Raw genomic sequence first — 20223 nt, 5'->3', positions numbered from 1 at the left:
GGTGACCACAGTAATGGCCCACCCCTGCCAATCCAACGATCGGGGAATGTAGCATTTAGGTGGTTCCTGACACGACGAGGGGCACCGTCATGCTGAAACGATATTCGTTCTCTGATGTTCAATGGGATATTTTATAAAAGTTCTGGTAGGACGTCGCGTAGAAAAACAAAATAATTACCACCACGGAGAGTGTACAAACAGAACTAACCAGTGTGTGTTATGACGGAAGTCAAGTAATCTAGCCTTCAGGCCATGTAGCGGCAAAACGGCGCATCTGTTAAAGTTTCGTCACTTAAGGTATGTATTAACATTTTGGAGGAAAATCTACATTTTCTAACCAACCTTTTTAAGATATTTATCAGACAACATATGAAAGTAGACTAACATAACCATATATCAGAAACTTCAATTTCACTTTTTGATTCCTTAAAAAAAAATAATTAATTAAAAATTATTCTATTTCTTCAAAATGCCATATATTATCTAAAATTTACTTAATTTTGAAATTTCTTTCACTGAGTTATTGCTGTTTATGCGTACAATGCTCTGTACTAGGATTTTGCAGCTAACATTATTACAAAGAAAATTTTAGTCATAAAAACGCCACTTCAAACGTTAATACATACCTTAAAACAGATGTTTGTTTTTACCTCCGCTATCATCCCTGAAACGTTGTAAACGTTATTTTTAACACCCAGCATAATAGTTTTTAATGCATCTTTGTAATGTATATAAATAAATAAAAATAAAAAAATGAAAGCTGCAACTTTCTTACCGTACTAACACAGTAATAGACACAATCTGATCTTCAGATAACCGTGCTGAATGTAATTTTTGTATAAATGCATCAAGCGTAATAATATTTTTTCTACACTTTGGACTCCAGACACAACTTTAGGGGGTTTAATTTTTGTACTACTGTAGGATCGCGTCAAAATCCACAGGATACTTGGTGAGATCTGCTATCTTCTCCAAAATTATTCCACTTTTCAGAGGAGGCACTCTGTATTATTACGAAAAACTCAATTGATATACAGTCTTCATTGAATGAATATTAACTTAGAAATTCATCTTACTGAATTCCTAGATACACTCCCCAAGTTGATAAGGTACTAGGGGTTGCGAATTCCGGAATCAGTATAAGCAATCTTTCTACTATCATGTCAGAACATCTATGACAAGATATAAACATTCAAAATGCTCGCACAACAGCCCTTGTAGGAGTTCAGTTCCTTTCAAAATATTCAATAACTGATTTATAAAGTAGTTTGGGATATCCCAATTAAAAAAAACTCTTTTTCCATGGTACCGGCCTTCGCTTTTGTTTATAACGGAGGTCAAACACACACAAATAAAACATATACTGTGTTTTCATTTCTAAATTTCCAACACTCCTATATTATAATACTTATATATGAAAGGCTATTTAATTGTTTATCCATCTAATTCATTTTGTTCTGACAACTTTTGTTTCCTATCGTCGTCTGGAAACCTGGATTATTGTTACTGTGATTTGGTTGTAGGATGAAAACAGTTTATTTTTGATAATATCATAAAATTAATTAATCATATGTGCTAAATTAAATGTTCAAAATCAGCTCCATTGCTGGCTAGGTAATAATAATAATAATAATAATAATAATAATAATAATAATAATAATAATAATAATAATAATAATAATAATCCGTGGCGCTACAGCCCGTGAAGGGCCTAGACCGACCAGCCGGCTGCTGGCCTCACGCCCACATGCCGAAGCAGAGGTGGACGATCATCCAACCAGAATGGAGGTATCGTGTGGTTAGCACGATGATCCCCCCAGCTGGCTAGGTAATAATAAAGCCTAATTCGGAACTCCTCTATATACCACTGCCATAGTGTCAAAAGAATACACACACAACGTTAATAAAAATTTCTGTTGTTATTACCGTCTCTCCTGTTTTTAAAGAATATGTTTATAATACACAACCATAACTTTCCTTCGTATTAGTTTGTGTTACTATCTAAAATAACTTATAACCAGCAATAGTGATGGTAGTTTTATTCGTTTCAGCTCTAATCAACAACAACAACAACAACAATAACAACAACAACAACAGATTTGTCTTTATACCTAGTAGAAGGGTCTCCGAAAATGAAGCTAACACTGTTCAATGTTACAGACAGACTGGTTGTCATATTTAGTAGGAGGGCCTTCCGAAATCGTGGCTCGTACTTTTTTTATGTTACAAACTGGTCGTCGTACCTAATAAAAGGACATCCCCAAATATGTGGCCTGAACTGTTTGATGCTACAGTCAGACTGGGTACCATAAATAGTAGAAAAGCCTCACGAAACTGGAGCATACACTACTGATGTTACAGACAATCTGGTTAACATACCTAATACAAGAGGAGCCCGAAAATGGTTTGACTGATGTTACAGACAAACTGGTTCTTATACCATTAGATAGGTCTCCCGAAAAAGAGGCTTGCACTTTTTAATGTTACAGACAGACTACATCTGGTACCAAGAGTCATTTCATAAGTCATGGCAACTATATTATATCTTCCGAATAACCGAAAATGTGGTTAGTTGAGTATATACGTTTGAAAAATTATTTTATACTGCACGGGATGCCACCAAGTGAAGTTGAATAGCGGTTATACGTGAAAATTTGAGATCTTGGAACATATTCCCTACTCGCCTGATCTCAGTCCACACGACTTCGATCTCATTCCGCAATTGAAGAAGCCACTGCGTGGGAAACGGTTTGTAAACAGGGAGGACATCTTAACAGCGTTTCGACGAGAGGTGGTGTACAGACGAATCGCACACAGCCGATGGTATTCAACGCCTGCATCATCGTTTGCAATGATTTCTATCTACAGAACTTTCAATTTCCCTTACCCATTGCCTCCTACACCCGGATTAAATTTGGTACTAGCATTACGAAGCACATTTCAGCGATTTTCAATTGCGTATAGTGAACTTCTATTCCTGCAGCTTTATTGGCTGATATAATATAGTTGCCATGATTTATGAAATGATCCTCGTAGAAGGGCCTACCAAATATAAGGATGGCATTATTTGATGTTACACACAGACAAGCTGTCATACCTAGTAGAAGGGCCTCCCTAATATTCTTCTCGAGGAGTGGCGACACTCTCTGCACCACGCTCTCCCGGTCACCCTGCCATAGTATGGGAGACACACTCGCCACGCAGCGCACCTTCATGCTGCCTCCCAGGAAGTGGTTGCCTGTCACCGTGAAGCGCAGGCCGAGTGTCGAGACGAGCAGCCCGTGGGGGTGCACCAGGTGGGGGTACGACACCAAGGCATCTTGCGAGGTCACCTGCAAACCAAAACAGATACTGTAATGAAGTATGTTGTTGTAAATTTACAGATAAATAAATTATTTCATTCCACAATATTAGGTTTTGCCCTTTATTTCACTCTCTTCAGTTGAAGGAAGGTTCTTCACTGAAAACCAGCGTTTTCCAGTTTCCTCTTTACTCCTTCCTCTTCATCTCCTCGTACGATCCATGTATGTACTTATAAACAGGAATCTTTTAGCGTGGAAAGACTGATCATGTCACTATTTCAGTTCTCCTAGGGAAAAACATATTCAATAGATTCCCATTTCTTTCAGAATATCACTTTCTTTTTTGCATCTTAAAAGATCCCACCTGTCCCAAAGTTGAAGTTTAGGAGAGTATATTTGACTAATCATGCCCACCGAAATTCACCGCAAAGGTTAAATGTTAAATATTCAGGTCTATCAGGGTTTTCGGCACAATCAGAGACAGGAAATCCCTATTAGAGTTTTGTCCATGTTTCGTCATATATATATATATATATATATATATATATATATATATACATATATATATATATATATTATTGGGTTTTTTACGACGCTGTATCAACATCTAGGTTATTTAGCGTCTGAATAATATGAAGGTGATAATCCCGGTGAAATGAGTCCGGGGTCCAACACCGAAAGTTACCCAGCATTTGCTGGTATTGGGTTGAGGAAAAACCCCGGAAAAACCTCAACCAGGTAACTTGCCCCGACCGGGATTCGAACCCGGGCCACCTGGTTTCGCGGCCAGACGCGCTGACCGTTTTATATATATATATATATATATATATATATATATATATATATATATATATATATACACACATTCATACATACATACATACAGGACGACCCATATTTATGTCTAACTTTTTATTTGTTTACCACAAGTAAATGAATTAACATGACAGGATCAAACTAGCATGAACTAATAGCCCAGTCATTAGGATTGCTTAAAATTCCACCAATATTAAAATTAGATTTAAGCACTAGCATTTGCTGCTTGTTTACAGACGTGGCTGAACGTTCTGTACTGCTCTCACAAGCATTTAATTTGGCACCCGGCCACACTCCTCTCGTCTGATCATAGAATGTGTCGCACAAGGTTAGGTTCCTCTTGAATCCATATAGGCATCCAACAAACAAAACTCAGTGCGCAGAAACCAGCGGGCGTGACTGTTTCTCTCAGATGACGTATGCTCCCTTTCCCAGCATGCTCCCCGTCTCCAAGCACACCACCGACACTATGCGCATGCGCACGTATTATCTTATTGTGCTGAACTGAACACGTGTTATTGCTACAGAGTCATGGAGTCACATAGCGTTTTATACTAAATATTAATTTAATTTAAATATTTAAAATTAAATATGAGGACAGTTCCAGTGAAGATAGATACCGATTGTGACTTAGAAAGAGACGATGTTGACATTTTGTAATATAATATTCACTTAACTGGTTATTGTTACAGCTGCTCTTTGAGTGCCGTTATAGCTATACCAGTAGCCGCTTATCAAAGAACCCGCCTACTGCAGGGGGGTAAGAGGGGTATAGCATGCGCGGCGCGAGGAGTCTGAGCTGAGTTTTGCTTGTAGGATATCTATAGTAGAGACTCCGCAAACTTCATTCTGATATCATTGTCCTCACATGACAGAGCTTGCCGCTTCTATGGCCGCCAATTCATTTCCTTTATCAACCGCTGCACAGACCCATAAGATAGCCTACACCAGATTCCCGTTGGTACTGTTGAATGGATTTCTTAGCACTTCTCTGGAAGGCCTCAGTAGCGGCTACCTTGGCCTCCTTCTGTGATCACTGTTTTTGTCGGCCAGAAGACAGCATCCTTCTGTTGCGTAACTGAGCCAGTGCGAATCAAGTTGGCGTGAAGTCTCTTGATGGTCTTGTAGTCCAGCGTCGCATTTCTTCCTTTCACCATTCTCCACCATCTCTGCACCATAATTGGGGACTGCCACACCTCCATTCGAGCAGCAATTCGTGTTCGATCGTACACAGACAGTATTGTGGCCATGGTTAATGTTTTAAGATTTACACTACAACTTTCTGATTACACTAAATGTTTCGGTCCGTACAGAGAACACAATAAAGTAAAATAAAATGACAGCTTCTTTTGTGCTTTTAATGGTATGGAACACTGTACATTTTAGCGGTGAAATGAGTCACTTAACGCTACTACAGTGTAATAAAAAGGTGGACATAAATATGGATCGCTCTGTATAGGCTATATACATTAAATACATATACTGTACATATATATACAGTATATATAGGCTACATATATATAATGAACCGTAAGTAATGTCATACATTTCAAGTGGTTATGTTTTTTTTTTAGATATTTCAAAACAAAAAGGTGAATTACAATTTTGCTCATTTTCGCTTACTTTCAGAGATAAAAACTGTTTTATATGAAATATTTCATAGCTTATTTTGAGAAAGCCATTGATTTAATTCTCAATATGTACAATCAATTTAAGAGAGAAGTGTATTAAGATACTAAATGATTGACAATTTTTTAGTTTTGTCCTTTAAACGTGCATAAATTTGATACGTACTGTAAAGGAATTTTACAAGACACACACACATGCACGCGCGCGCACACACACGCACACACCTATATTTATTCTACTCTTCAAATTTAGCCCTCACACATTTGGTTGTTTGATCCCAATTAGTAGTATACTCTCCTCAACTATTTGTGTTCACCTCGAAACGAAAATGGCGCCAATGTTCGAAACGCCGCTCCGTGGCAAAGAAATGATTTCTAATGCAAGGCCTGTTCCAAAGGTACACCATTATTATCTTTATAGTTTGATTAAAATTTTATTGCATTCATTATTTTTTTATTCTGTTCTATTATTTACACTATTTATTGAATTTTACGAATATCTTCTTATGTGCTGTCATATTTTCTTGTATAATTTTCTGTTCCTAGTAATAGATTCTATGCTGTCGCATTCCCTTCGTATGTGTGCCACTAAATAATATTTTCCCTATCTTTGTACTGTCGTGTCGGAATCTGTTGATAAGATCTTAATTCAACGTCCGCTTTAAATAATGGAGGCTTTTTACGATCAATGCAATGCTACTACATTAACACTGCAAAGTAGAAGTGGTAGTGGTGCTGTAAACCGAAGCATGTAGAGAAACGACTGCATACTGGTTGCTGATGGACTCACTGTAGACAATGTAATAAACATCCAAGTTGCGGATACATGGCTAAACGTAAATATGCTAGTTGCGTAAATATACTAGTTGAGTAGCGATCTTTGAGACCTTTGCTTTCCCTCGCTTTAACATTCCTACAGACAGACAGACAGACAGATAGACAGACAGACAGACATAGAGAGATAGATAGATAAATGGATGGATGGATGGATGGATGGATGGGTGGGTGGGTGGGTGGATGGGTAGACAGACAGACGGACAGACACAGACAGACAGACAGACAGACAGATAGACAGATAGATAGATAGATAGATAGATAGATAGATAGATAGATAGATAGATAGATAGATAGATAGATAGATAGATAGATAGATAGATAGATAGATAGATAGATAGATAGATAGATAGATAACGAATATGTATATCACAAAGGAAAAGAAAGGTAAAGTTAACTCCATTACTGGTCAAATCGGCGCAGACGGTGGCTGGAGATTAAGGTTCCCACCTAGGCATTAATGGCAGTAGGGATGTCAGTGCTACGTACTCGTCACCTGCACTCCCAAGAAAATTCCTCTGGTACTCATTCCTGTTAGAGACTGAGGAAACCCTATGGCCATAGTAAGGCCCGAAGTATTATAGGCTAGACTATTGTTGGGAAAAATCCATGATGCCATCGGAAACCGAACCGCGAACTTACTGTTTTGTGATATTAAATTAAACTTTAACCGGGATGCTAACACGCAACCCTTTATGACAAAGAAAGTCAATCCTATAAATTTGAGACCCTATCCGGTAAGCGTAATGACAAGATCTCGTATTTTTAGGCTCGAATAGGATAGGTTGCAACAATTTTATGTAAAAATCCCAAAATGTATGCAACAATAGAAACTCTCGTGCGATGATATTGCCTAAACCTAGGTGCATTAAAGAAAGTATATTTCAGCCTACGCTAAACAAGCCTAAAAATCCGAGATCTAGCAATGACTGGTTTGGCTCGGTGAGGCCTGAGATATTTTGGAACTTAAGTTCTCAACGAAATGTAAAAATTATTCTGGAAGCGATAGGCTAATAGGATTCCCCGCAATATAGAGCAGTGCTTCTCAAACTTTCGGAGATCACGGTCATCTAAATTCTTTTTCGTAAGACGGGGGCGAAGTCCAATAAATTTACACATAATTACCTTTCCCAATTTGTTTAAAGTTCATACATTAAACTAACGTAAGTATTAACAATTACGTATGACATAATCTTAAGACTTCAGGAGTATTAGTACACTATGAAGACGATTTGAACGTTGACAATTTAATTAATTGATGCCACGGCCCGGCGGTTGAGAAACATTGATTTAGAGGAACTTGGCATACCGGGCAAGTCATTTAATCGTCCTCTTCAACTTATAAAAATCCAATTAAAAATATCCGATTTAGATTCCGGTACTATACAACTATTTTGTGACTTCCATTTGAAATAGGCTAAAAATTGGCTTTTATTGAAATTTTTTATATTTTTCAAAATAAACTAGAATTAAGCGTACAAAGCATTGGGAAGACAAATTTTCAATTACGGTTGTGAAAAGTGGGACATACGTAAATGTAATGAACACTGAATAATTTGCCAGTGAAATAAAATATTTAAGAATTGCAGGCTACGCTATAATTAGACAAAAAGAGAAAGAAAATCAGATATTTTGGTTGAATCATTTTCAGTAAACATTCAATATAAACTGGATACATGTCCTTAGAATCGCTTCAGGAAAAATACTTTCAAAATACTAAGTTATCAGCGAGAAAAAGCAGTTCTGGGGTGTCCGCCAAAAGGTGAAATGAAAACGTAACAAATCATTAGACCTAACACATAAAAGGAAGAAGAAGAAAAATAAGAAGAAAAAAATTATTATAGGCTTACTTTACATTCACCATTCCTCAATAATTTTACTTACGGGTACTAAATACGAAAATTATATTCATCCCACATTTTATGATAAATCGCTGTACATAGATGAACTAAAGGGACAGATAATAGTACATTATGCAACGAGCCTATAATGATAGTAATTAAGAAGCGAGTATGGATGTTTATGAAACGAGCGCAAGCGAGTTTAATAATTTTCATACGAGCTTCTTAATTACCATTATAGGCGAGTTTCATACGACTTTTTATGCTCGACCATATTTCTAACTTGATATTATTAATTTTATTTGTATCTGACCTTGGCCAATGTCCCGTATGTTGTGAGATGTGCGCAGACGCGAAAGTATTGATTTTGTCCGAGGAACAGATGTCCACATTGACCTTGATAGCCTATAAGAACCTACAGAGTAAACTAAATATTAAGTTTGATATAACATTGAAATTAAATTAGACATTGAAAAACGAGATGAAAAATTGAATTTATTTGAATATTATTTACAATTAACGCTAATTATTATAGTAACAGAACATAACCTTCTGCGACAGTATTGGATTTCCAGCCTCCGTGACTTTTCGCTAATTGTCTTTCGATTGCATATCCGAGAATAATCGATACTTGCGGTTTTATAATGGTACAAAGCTGTCTTGTCATTGGCTGACGTTTTATAACGGTACAAAGCTGACTTGTCCTGAAAACCTGTACTTTAATGAGTAGGTATACTTTAATGACATGCATTAAAGGACTGCTACCAGGTGTATAATTACTACATTTCGGCATGGTCGAGCATATAAAGATATTCAGTATATTCAGTGTTATTCAGTCAGAGCACACAACATAGTGCAATTGACAATGTCAGTAATAAAAAGTAAACAACAAAACAATAAAATTAATTCAAAAACTCTCAACAACGTTAACATTAAAAAACTCATTAATTTCATAAAATGGTTTGTTGATTAACCAACCAGAGACAAGTCTGTTAAAAGACTTCCTTTCCAGATTAAAAAGATATCTCGGCAATTTATTTGCTATTTTAAAGACATAATAATATAATTATTCATTGTTTTAGTTAGCCTACACTTAGGTATGTGAAAAAGGTCACGGTTTCTGGTGTTGTATATATGAACATCATTCCTATGTGTCAACATATGTGAATTTTCTTTGACGAAATTTAGGGCTTGATAAATATACAGTGATGTTACAGTCATATTTTTTTCATTTACAAATAACGGTCTGCAGTGTGCCTTCATTGATGAATTAGTTATAATTCTAATAGCTTTTTTGTAACATAAGTACCTTATTAGTATGAGAACTATTTCACCATAAAAGTAGTCCATAAGAAAGTATTCTATGAAAATAAGAAAAATAGACAACTCTAATGTAATTCTTCGGAACATACATTTTCAAATTTCGTAGTAGAAATATTACTCTTGGCAATTTTTTACAAACAGGATCAACATGGTCTGCCCAAAACAGACAGCGTACCTAGAATTATTCTTTCGGCATAATTGACACGTATTTCTGCAGTAAATTAAAAAGTAGCTTATTTCGAAGCTTCACAATTTTGTCTAAATATTGTATTTCCTGTGGTGAGAAAGAAGTAACTCTGTCTCTTCTGATGAGCGAGTTTCTGCGAAAAATGAAATATTTTGTTACTATATTGAATAATAGATTTTAAAACCCTATCCGCAGTGAGTGTCAAAATAGACAGTCTGCCTGTTGTTTTAATATCAACATCTGATATTTGATTGGAAACCGCATCAGAGAATTGACATTTTAATTAGAGCTTAACGTTCTGAATATTCATATTGCGGAAATTTGAGTTTTAGCACATTGTTATGCATGTTAAAATATTCAGCATTTCGGAGGTAAATATCGTTCCTGTAATCAGGTGAGCCCTGGAGTGAAGAGCCAATGTACTGAATTGTTTAGCAAAAGATATCAGAACGAATCTAACATATATTTCCTTTTTCCAAGCTTTCCTGATGACGGAAATCTGCGTAACTTCTAAGTTTTGAATGTTTCTACATCTACAACATTACTCCTGTGTCTAAAATACCAAATTGAAGAGTCCACTGCAAGAATGATGGATGTCATTTGGAATACATTTTGCAGGAGAAGCAATTGCAAGTTTGAAATCCTTAGCGCTCAAAGCTTAACTGAGATTTTCCGATCATTACTGGACAATGACTATCAGTGTTAATGCCATATAACTCTGTATGTACATTCCATATGTCTTAAGCTATGCATTGACAGTCTTGGTTCATTTTCGACAAGAAAGTAACATCCATCATTCTTGCAGTGGACTCTTCAATTGCTTTCGATGATTTTCTTCACTTTGCTTTTCGAGGACCGGGACGGATTCTTGTGCACATTGGCTCATTGTGCACCCTATGTAGAGTGTTAATTAATATGTGGTAAACCTTTGGGAATCTAAAAACAAGAGAAAATATAATGTAAATATGCAGTTACTTTTTTTCAGTTACAAATACTTTTCTTTTTTTTTTTGTTCAGTTCTTACATTATTGGGCCATGTTTATTAAATCAGTAGACACTGCAAAAAAAATTGGATCTTCTCATTATTGCTGCCTGGCAACTGGAAACAAGGAAAAGTGGAAACATCGAGATGCATGACGGAGCGCAAGAAACGGTTGAGTGGCAATAAATCGTATCGTATTGTATATCATATCATGAGTGTGGTAGACCTGTATAGGATGGAAGAATATCGATAGTATATAATTATAGGGTAAAGTTGCCTAATTCCGTGATACTCCTAATTCCGTGATATGTCTTTTTCACTGACTGTCACGGGGTTGCATATCTTGCTAGGAAGTTTACCGATGTCTCAAAAGTAGCTGAAAGATGCACTCTTTCGAGAAAGATGTCTGGCGCTATGGTAGAACCATAACGAATAGAAAGAAGAAGTGTGCGCACTCCTATCTGTTCAGCATTGTCGACGGTGACCAAGAGAATTAGTGGCGCTGCGATCGGTATTGCTCAGTTGGAAGCGAATATCCATAAAAGAAGCCGTAGAGTGTTCGTTCATTTCGTTTGCTTTTTTAGTGTAATTAAGTGCGTTAAATACTTTAAGTGCCAATACACTAATCTGAAATTATTCGTACACGAGTGACAAGTGAGTAGCTCTCACGATTTATTTATTAAAGGACGAGATTATTATGTTTTTGTCGTGTTATATTTGAAGCAATGCCTTCGTGTTTTGTTCCGGGTTGTAGGGCGTGCGTGTTTCATTTGTTTATACAGACAGAACAGACAATAAAAGAAAAATTGAGCGATGGAATGTGGGGCGACATATTTCACGAGTGCATAGACAGTATTACCTCAATTGTAATTCAGCCACCGGGAACAGGATGCTGCTTGGATCATGCCATGGATATCATACCGAAACTAATTTTTCACTATATGAAATGTCGGTTCTTCTTCCGGACGAAACAAATCCGACGAGAACTCCAAGCTCCGAGAGCCGCCAAATCATCTCGTAAATTCTCCAAAGTGTCGGACAAGTAACTGTTGGTGAGTACATATTGCATGCCTACAAGCAGCCCTAAGTTAAGTTTTACATATTAAACTATTATTTGTTTTACAGTGTGATGTATATGAATGTGTTTTTCTTTCAACTAGTCTTAATGTTGTAAGTACAATGCCAGTTACGTACGTATATGGAGCGAAAGGTAAACAGTGCAACTTACGTTAAATGTATTTACGTACTTCCACACGGAACAGACTGAGCGAACTCTGCACTAGCGCCGCGTGGTATCGGCCGTTTGAATTAACAGAGTGCGACCACTACTTCTTTCTATTCGTTATGGTAGAACGACAAAGCTTTGACTGACATTCAATTTTAAAAATGTATCACGGGATTAGGGGTATCACGGAAATAGGCAACTTTACCCTATACATGCTGTACTTTGATACCCATTTTCTCGATTTTCCAATTTTCAACATTTTTAGCATTCAAAATGCTCTAAAGAATGTAATTTTTCTCCAATCTCAGTAAAATGTTACACAGAAGTCCACAAAAGCATGTGAAGTAAACTGACACGTGTGTTTTCTTCTGATATTTAAAGTATTCAAATCACCATGTGCTAAGGATATGATAAGTTAAAAAAAAATTGAAACATTAACTGAAAGTGTAAATATTTTTTCTCAAAAAATAATTTCAAAAAATGAAATTAGGTAAATTTTGAAAATTGTGACAATTATAATAAATGTAGTATTAAAAGAAATAACAAAAATTAATTATAAATAAACTAATTGGAATATCAAAGTGAACATTTGTTTATTGCATGTCCACGTTGTGGTAAAAGTTTCAGATTAATTGGTGTGAAAATTTTGAAGTTAGAAATTTCTAAGATCAGTAACCTCACATCGCGGGAAGTGATGCAAGATTTAATCTTTAATTTCTTTGCAATATATTTAGGAGTATGTCGTTTGTAACAAGCATTAAGGAACTATTTGAGGTTAAGTCCGACAAGCATACTGAAGTAGATGGTATTCCTCCTGTACAGATATTTTTATATTATTCTCTCCGTTATAGAAGAACAAAGATGTTTCTTTGAAGATTCTCTACAAGCGTGGGCCATTTTAACTGTAATAATATAATAAAACAGCAGCGGTCGTCTTTTTACTTTCCTAGCAGCAATAACAATCGTATTCCAGTACTGTCTAACTTAACCGAGACTTTATAATATGGTGCGTTGAATAATTAAATCCAAGGTTACGTTTAACTTAGTTTTAACTTAAACACTAAATTAACCGTATTTATAATACTGGCGTTAAATAGGATTTCAATGTCGAAATATTTCATAAATACAGGAAATGGATACTACAAACTCATAAAATTCAACACAGACCTTGTATTAATAATGAGAGATACAGTAATTATCTCGAGGTTCATTACAAAAGATATATTTTATATACTGCTCTGAACGTTAAGTTATCATCTATTTCCAAAGCATGCTTCTTATGCTTACAAACTTCTTCAGTGATGCTCTTCTTGTGTTAACTATCCACTTTTGGGGGCACGAGTAACTTCATCGATCGCCTTGGCTTGCCTTCTGTGGTTATTTAGTGGAATTCTAATTACGAAATGCGTTTAATTTCTAAACAGAAATTATATAATAATCTGACCTCAGCGCACTCAAAGGCTTAGGCGTGCAGCTTTAATTCTGTGTGGAAACCTCGACCGTGGGTTGAATTCTCATCCAGCGCTTTGATATTTGTTAATTGCAAGTGTGTTGTCCCTTATTATCTTACTTGGACATCGGACCTTGTGTTTACGTAACATCATTGTACGTCCATCTAATGTCACGTCGAAAAACACCAAAAATGCACCTCATGAACGAAATGTATAGATATCGTTATTCCACATTTTAAAAATTGTCACGCTCGTACGGATTTTCTCATTCTACAGTTCAGCAATAATTCAAGTCACTTCATCATGTTCCAAATGTTATTATAATATGCACAAAAACAGTACTTAAAATGAATAAATCGCTTTCATACATTAGTAATCTGCTTATTCCAGTTAAGTAAAGCGTTTTAATAGAGTGGAACAAATACTCATCTTTGTAACAGGGTTTAAGCTAGAAAATAAATAATTGTCGCGAAAATGCTCAGATGAAAAATTGTGTGTGTGTGTGTGTGTCTGTGCAAATGCGAAAATCTTGCGCATAAGATAAGACTTACACAAACAATATGTATATACAGGGTGGAAGGTAAACTTTTTACAATCCTTCTGGGATATGATGTCTCGAATTATGACACACAAGAAGGTATTAGTAATATGCGTTACAAGAGTGGTATGTTGAAGTTTTCATGTTCGAGGAAAAGTTTGAAAAAGCGAAACGTAGTTGAGAATTGAAAGAAAACATACCGCTCGTGTATCGTTCATTATTTTGTGCGAAGGTCGTTTATTACATACCTGAAAGAGGAATTTCTAATTAGTTACAATGAAATCTCCATCTTGGTTTCTGTTCAATGACGGAAAATTTGCAAAACAAAAATATCTATCTTCAACACTGTTGCTTTAAAATTATTTCTGTGTTTACTATACTCCAGCAGGGCGTGATATACGTCTGCCTTTTTTTTTTTTTTTTTTGCTCAGTCTATGATGAGTCTGGAATCTTGTTGATTTTTTCACGGCTTCCTTAATGTTATTTGCATCACGAATGCAGTAACTTTAGCGGAGTTGTAGAGTTTACTTAATTTTTTGCAAATATTTAAAAACAATAATTAAGAGTGCAAATTAGGTGAAATTGCAGTGGTAAGTTTCCAATTTATAATTATTACTATATTGAACGTCTCTAAAAATAATATGTTAAAAGCCTAAAGCAGTAAAATTAATATGTCACTTAAGCGGTAAGAAGAGGGAAATTGTTATGTGTGTTCGGTTGGGAATACTGAATATGGAATTTTAGACTTTCCGCGGATTGGTTTTGTGCGGAAACCAAGCAAATACGCACGATCTCGCACAAAATAATATTTTGTTCCCAGAGAGACAGTTTTCGAAAAAAATGGTATTTCGTAACTTGAAATTATAATTACGTTTTTCATGAAACTGCTCAAAATTGGATTTTTATCTCATGTTGGATGATAGGGTAAGCTATGTATGGCCATGTTGTAATAGTATTTGCATGGAAAATGACATAAATTTCGAATAAATCACGTTAACAGTTGGGTACATATTGCATGGGAACAGAGCTGTGGCAAGCTGGAAACATTGTTTCTTATGTACGCGAACCATGTGGCCGAGCTAGGTGTACGGAGCGGACGATACGCTTACATTCACTTCGTCATTAGTTGCAGGCTACATTCAGATCGAAGCATTTGGAACACAACGAGATGCCACAGTTTTCTAAACCTGAGTATCTGGACATGTTATTAATTTGTGGCGAAACTGGTCACAATGCCGCTGCAGCTGCTCGCTTATACCGTGACAGATGTTGGATCAGGAATGTGAAAGGTGTAGACACGCAACTGGTGGACACTTTGAACAATACCTTTAACACTGTAGAGAATGGTGTACAAAATTTAAGAGTGTACCTCACATTAATGTGAATCATTTTCATTTAGTTTCAAAGTTGTTAATTTCTTCCGAACATTGTATTGTAATTGAGTTGGAGTGACATAAACTGTGATCCTCAGTGTAAACTAATACTGCATTTAAAGGATTAATTTTTTATGCATAATTTTTCATTCTACTGTATTATTGATGAAATTGCCTTAAAATGTAACGGAAACTACGTGTTTGTTCAAACTAAATTTATTGCTGAAACGATACAATGACGAATTACATAGTTCGATAAATAACGATACAATGGATAACGAATAACATAGTTCATGACGTAATTAACATGTTACGATTACATAAATTTTTATTTAACTGCATTCTCAACAGATGTTTTTGTTTACAAAATGGTATGTGTGTACATCCTCTCAAAACCCCTGCCAAGTAGATGATTGAAGCAGCATTCAGTATGCTGGGATGCAATGATCTCGCGAAGTAAACACTGCTACTGTCTACAACGTTGCAACATTGCAACATTCGTTTTCTCAAAATATTATAAAAACTATTGGTCGTATGAAAAATAATATTTGACAGAACGTTCCCAAATGACATGATCTGTTTTGTATGTGAAGGATTGTAAAAAGTTACCTTGCACCCTGTATATATATCATTTGAACTGGTAATGAAAATTACGGGAAAACGTCTGGACGGATTTTAATAAATGACCCCTCATTTTGAAGCTTGGAACTCAAAGTTTTTCAGAAAAATAGTAGTTTTCAGTGAAATGTCAATTTTTAAACATAATTTTCCTATTTTCCAAAATCCATCTGTCGTCAGTTTTGAGAACTAGGTAATAGCATTCACGGCCGACTTGATATTCCCTTCGCTTTTTTGTAAAGAAGAAGCGAAGCGGGCATCAAGGCGGCCGTGTTGCATATCAGAATAAAACAAAACACATACTACAGTCATAGACTTACTCAAGTAAACAATATTACACGAAGGCCATGATCTGCAAGAATGCTGGTTATTAAAAACTTAACTTACTAAAAATAATTTACAGGTTCGATTCTGTGGTGTGTAATTTTCTGGGCAGAGCTGTGTATTGGATATTAAAACTACAAAACTTGAGGTGGTTTGATGACATTATTACCATTAGAAATGAAATATTATTGTAGTTAATGCCATGATGTCACTATTTTTCATTAATTATACATATTAATGCTATATTGATGATATGAAAGTGAAACGTTTTGGGGTTATATAAGTAGATGTAGAGAATAACTTAAATTAGATTTTGATTTCTATATTTTACTGATTGGCGGCTATATATGTTACTGAAAGCTATAAAAATTACGTAAGATAATAATATTATTAAAAATCAAATATTTTTATAATAATCAAGTGGGGTTGGGTCTTTTTCATATATTTTTAATGGCGGTGTGGTGTAGATATTTATATGCATGGTTCTCTTCAGTATTGGCTCGAGAGAAAGAGTATCTTTCATTATTATGGAAGCAAACAACTTTCAGAATATCTGGTATTCTTCATTGAAATAAACCTGAAACATGTTTATTTGAACGTCTAATGAACTTAGTTTGCAGCATTTGCTGCACAAGCCACTAGTGTATATATATATATATGTATATATATATATATATATATATATATATATATATATACATACATATATGTCATTTTCTACTTGAAGATTTCTTACTCCCAACGTATCTTACCTAGACCTACGTTTAGAATGAATTATTACTGTTGAATTTACATCACATTAAAATACGTCTATTTTTATGAGCACTCCAGATATTGAAATCACTTGGAAAATCAAATTCTTTACGAGTAGGCCCCTTGAGATTTATTATTGGCATAGTGCTAACTCTTTTTACTGAAGGTGGTTGACAATTTCAGTTTTAACATTGAAGTAACTAAGTCCTCGCTCACAATGTACAACATGCAATTAAATTGTTGTAGCCCTCTGTATAACTGAATAAATTACGGTAAATTGTTCACTTAACTTGCTAAGATACATGAACTGTATCAACTCTTTGAAATCCATTCCTGAACTTCTATTGCTCATCACTTTCTTGAATATATCTCATTCCATTAACATTTTATTAAAATCTATAAATTCTCTGAAACAAGTTATAATTCACACACATCTCTTATTTCATTTTCTTCATAATCGTTTTCGTTTGTGATGTTTTCTCGAATTCAATGTAGTTGTCGCATTTTTGCACATTTCCATCACAACTTCTAATCACTAAATTGTACACCAATATGCCTGGGTTAAGTGCAAAATCTCTCCGCAGTGCATATGAAGGGAAGGCATATGTCACTGTTGATAGTGATTCGTCCGACGGATGGGGACGTTAAACCGGCGGTCCCCTTGATGCTATTCGACAGGAGTAGGCTACGCGCCGGCACCGGGTTTCCTCTTTTCCCTTCCTCACCTTCATCATCATCATCATCATCATCATCATCCTCACCCATTCCCACTTACACGAACACTTAACATACACTCACCTAGTACACGACATAACTCTTCACAGATACATTTTATGCATAACGTGTCCCACCGAAGTGGTGTGCAATTTGAAAATGGATCACAGTCCTACCATTTATTCGCAGCATGCGAAACTCGAATCACGCAAGTGAAGTGGGTAGGCATTAGACACACACACACATTGAAAGTTTGTCGCAGTTTTAGAAGTTGAGTAGCAAAATGCGACAAATGAGACTGTCGCTTAAACCCTGCTTTGTAAGCTTACCAGAGGAAAGGTTCAAATGTATCAAAAGTCTGTATTAGAAAGTGTACACAGGTGTTGGTTCAGAACATTCATATTTTATTCTTGGTTACTTAAGGACGCTGTATGAACTACTGAGTTATTTAGCGTCGATGGAATTGATGATAGCGAGGTGGTATTTGGGGAGATGTGGGCCAGGATTCTCCGTAGATTGTCTGTCATTGCCTTAAGGTTGGAAAAACCACGGTCACAACCCAAACAGATAACCAACCCAAGCAGGAATCGAACTCACGCCCGATCGCAACACCGAATCAGCAGGCAAAAGCGCTATTGCCAGAGCTACTCCGATGGGTGACATTCGTATTCCATGATTAAATCTTTAGTAGATAGAGATACCCAAAATAAATATGTCCAATAGACAAGAAGTACCAAAGTGTAAAAACGCCATCTATTTAATGACAAAAAATCAAGACAGGAATGTTTCCAAGGTGACATATTCAAATCAATGAACTCAAGAAGGCATTGCTGAATAATTGCGAGTGCATTGTTCTTGTTGACACTGTAATGTGAAATCTGTTTTAAATTGCTTTGGAAAACTGAATAGTTTCCCCTAGCGGCTGTAATAATATTGATTGCGAATTGTGGAAAATTGGTAAAATTTTAAATGAGAATACGATAATCCCAGAGAAAATCTGCTCTAACAACGTTTTTCTCTAAGAGAAACTGTAGCTTTATCTAAAGAGATTTTGTCTCAGATCTCGAGTAGGCTATGCAAAACTGTCACTCTAGCTTTTCATCTACGAATGTTCCTAATAGAAGATGGCGGACATTAATAATTCATTTTCTTCAATGCGTGAGTCAGATACTTATTTTCGCGATCCGAATAATTTATTTCCAACAAAATTACTTCGAAAGGTGTTTTAAAAGGTGCGTGTCTCTATCTTTATTTTTCTACTTAAGCATTCCCAAAGATCAGCTCAAGCTATGATTTATTTTGTACCTACAGTACCATGCAGTCAAATGTGCTTAACGCTAAGATAAGTATGTCAGCTCCGAGGAGACAAGTGAACATCGTTTATTTGCGACTGTGGCCTAAAACTGTCCACTGTTTTAAAAATGAACTGTGGTGACATTGCAATTCGATTCCGCATCTCAGGTCATTTGTTAGATCCGCCCGGTGGCCGCCATGACTAATGGCCGATCTTACAGCTGTTGCTACGTAGCAAAGATATCGCTGTCTTCCAGGAAGCAAGGACAACAAAAGACAACTCCATCACAAACTTAGAACTATCACAAACTTCTGCGTTTACCTATATTAAGTATGGTATATTGACATCTGGTTTTTCTAAAAAACGAGTGAAATTACAATTTTATACCAAGATAAAATAATAATCAGATTTGTTTAAATTTCAAATGAACTTAATCGTTGTTTGAAACTATGTTACACAAATATTAAAATTCTGATTAAATTTAATAAGTGTTGAGGATTCACTGAATCTTATAATTGTGTGAAATTTTATGCTGCACGCGGCTATTATTTTGAGGATGTTTGGGAATGTAAACATGTCTGGTATTTTAAATCAAAGTGTAATATTTATCTTAATTTATCTTCATAATCCCTATATTTAATTAAATTTAACAAGACAGAGCCTTCTCCTTAACTACTTCATAAGCGCTTCTTCATTCCATGAGGCCTAAAGTTTGGAGACAACAACGCAAATGATAGTCAAAACGATTTACGCATCAGTATGATTTAGTTGGGTTCTTCGAAATTATAATGAATAATGTTGAGAATTATATGAACTAAAATCATAAAATATGCATACAAATATGAATTAAAAAATACAGAAATGTGTATTTACATATGTTCGGCTTTTAGTGTGTGTGTCTGTGTGAATTGAATTATTCTACTTAAATGACATGTACAATTTTATATAGCTCAACTAAAATATGTTTTTATATTGACTTAATCTGTTTTCTATGCATTGTATATTTTTGTTTAGCATAAC

General features: G+C 35.5%; 1 protein-coding gene across 1 annotated transcript in view; it reads right to left on the bottom strand.

Annotated features, from left to right (window-relative positions):
- LOC138693295 (cell adhesion molecule 2-like) overlaps window positions 1-20223 on the bottom strand; it is a 677576-nt gene that overhangs the window by 26022 nt on the left and 631331 nt on the right. Inside the window, exon 5 of the mRNA XM_069817159.1 lies at window positions 3098-3332. Within this exon, the coding sequence (XP_069673260.1) occupies window positions 3098-3332 (235 nt within the window). The remainder of the gene's footprint in view (window positions 1-3097; window positions 3333-20223) is intronic.

This window comes from Periplaneta americana, chromosome 17, assembly GCF_040183065.1.
Source record: "Periplaneta americana isolate PAMFEO1 chromosome 17, P.americana_PAMFEO1_priV1, whole genome shotgun sequence".
Classification (NCBI taxonomy): Eukaryota; Metazoa; Arthropoda; class Insecta; order Blattodea; family Blattidae; genus Periplaneta; species Periplaneta americana.
The sequence above is the reverse complement of the archived record's forward strand: the minus strand, read 5'-3'. Positions and strand labels throughout refer to the sequence as shown.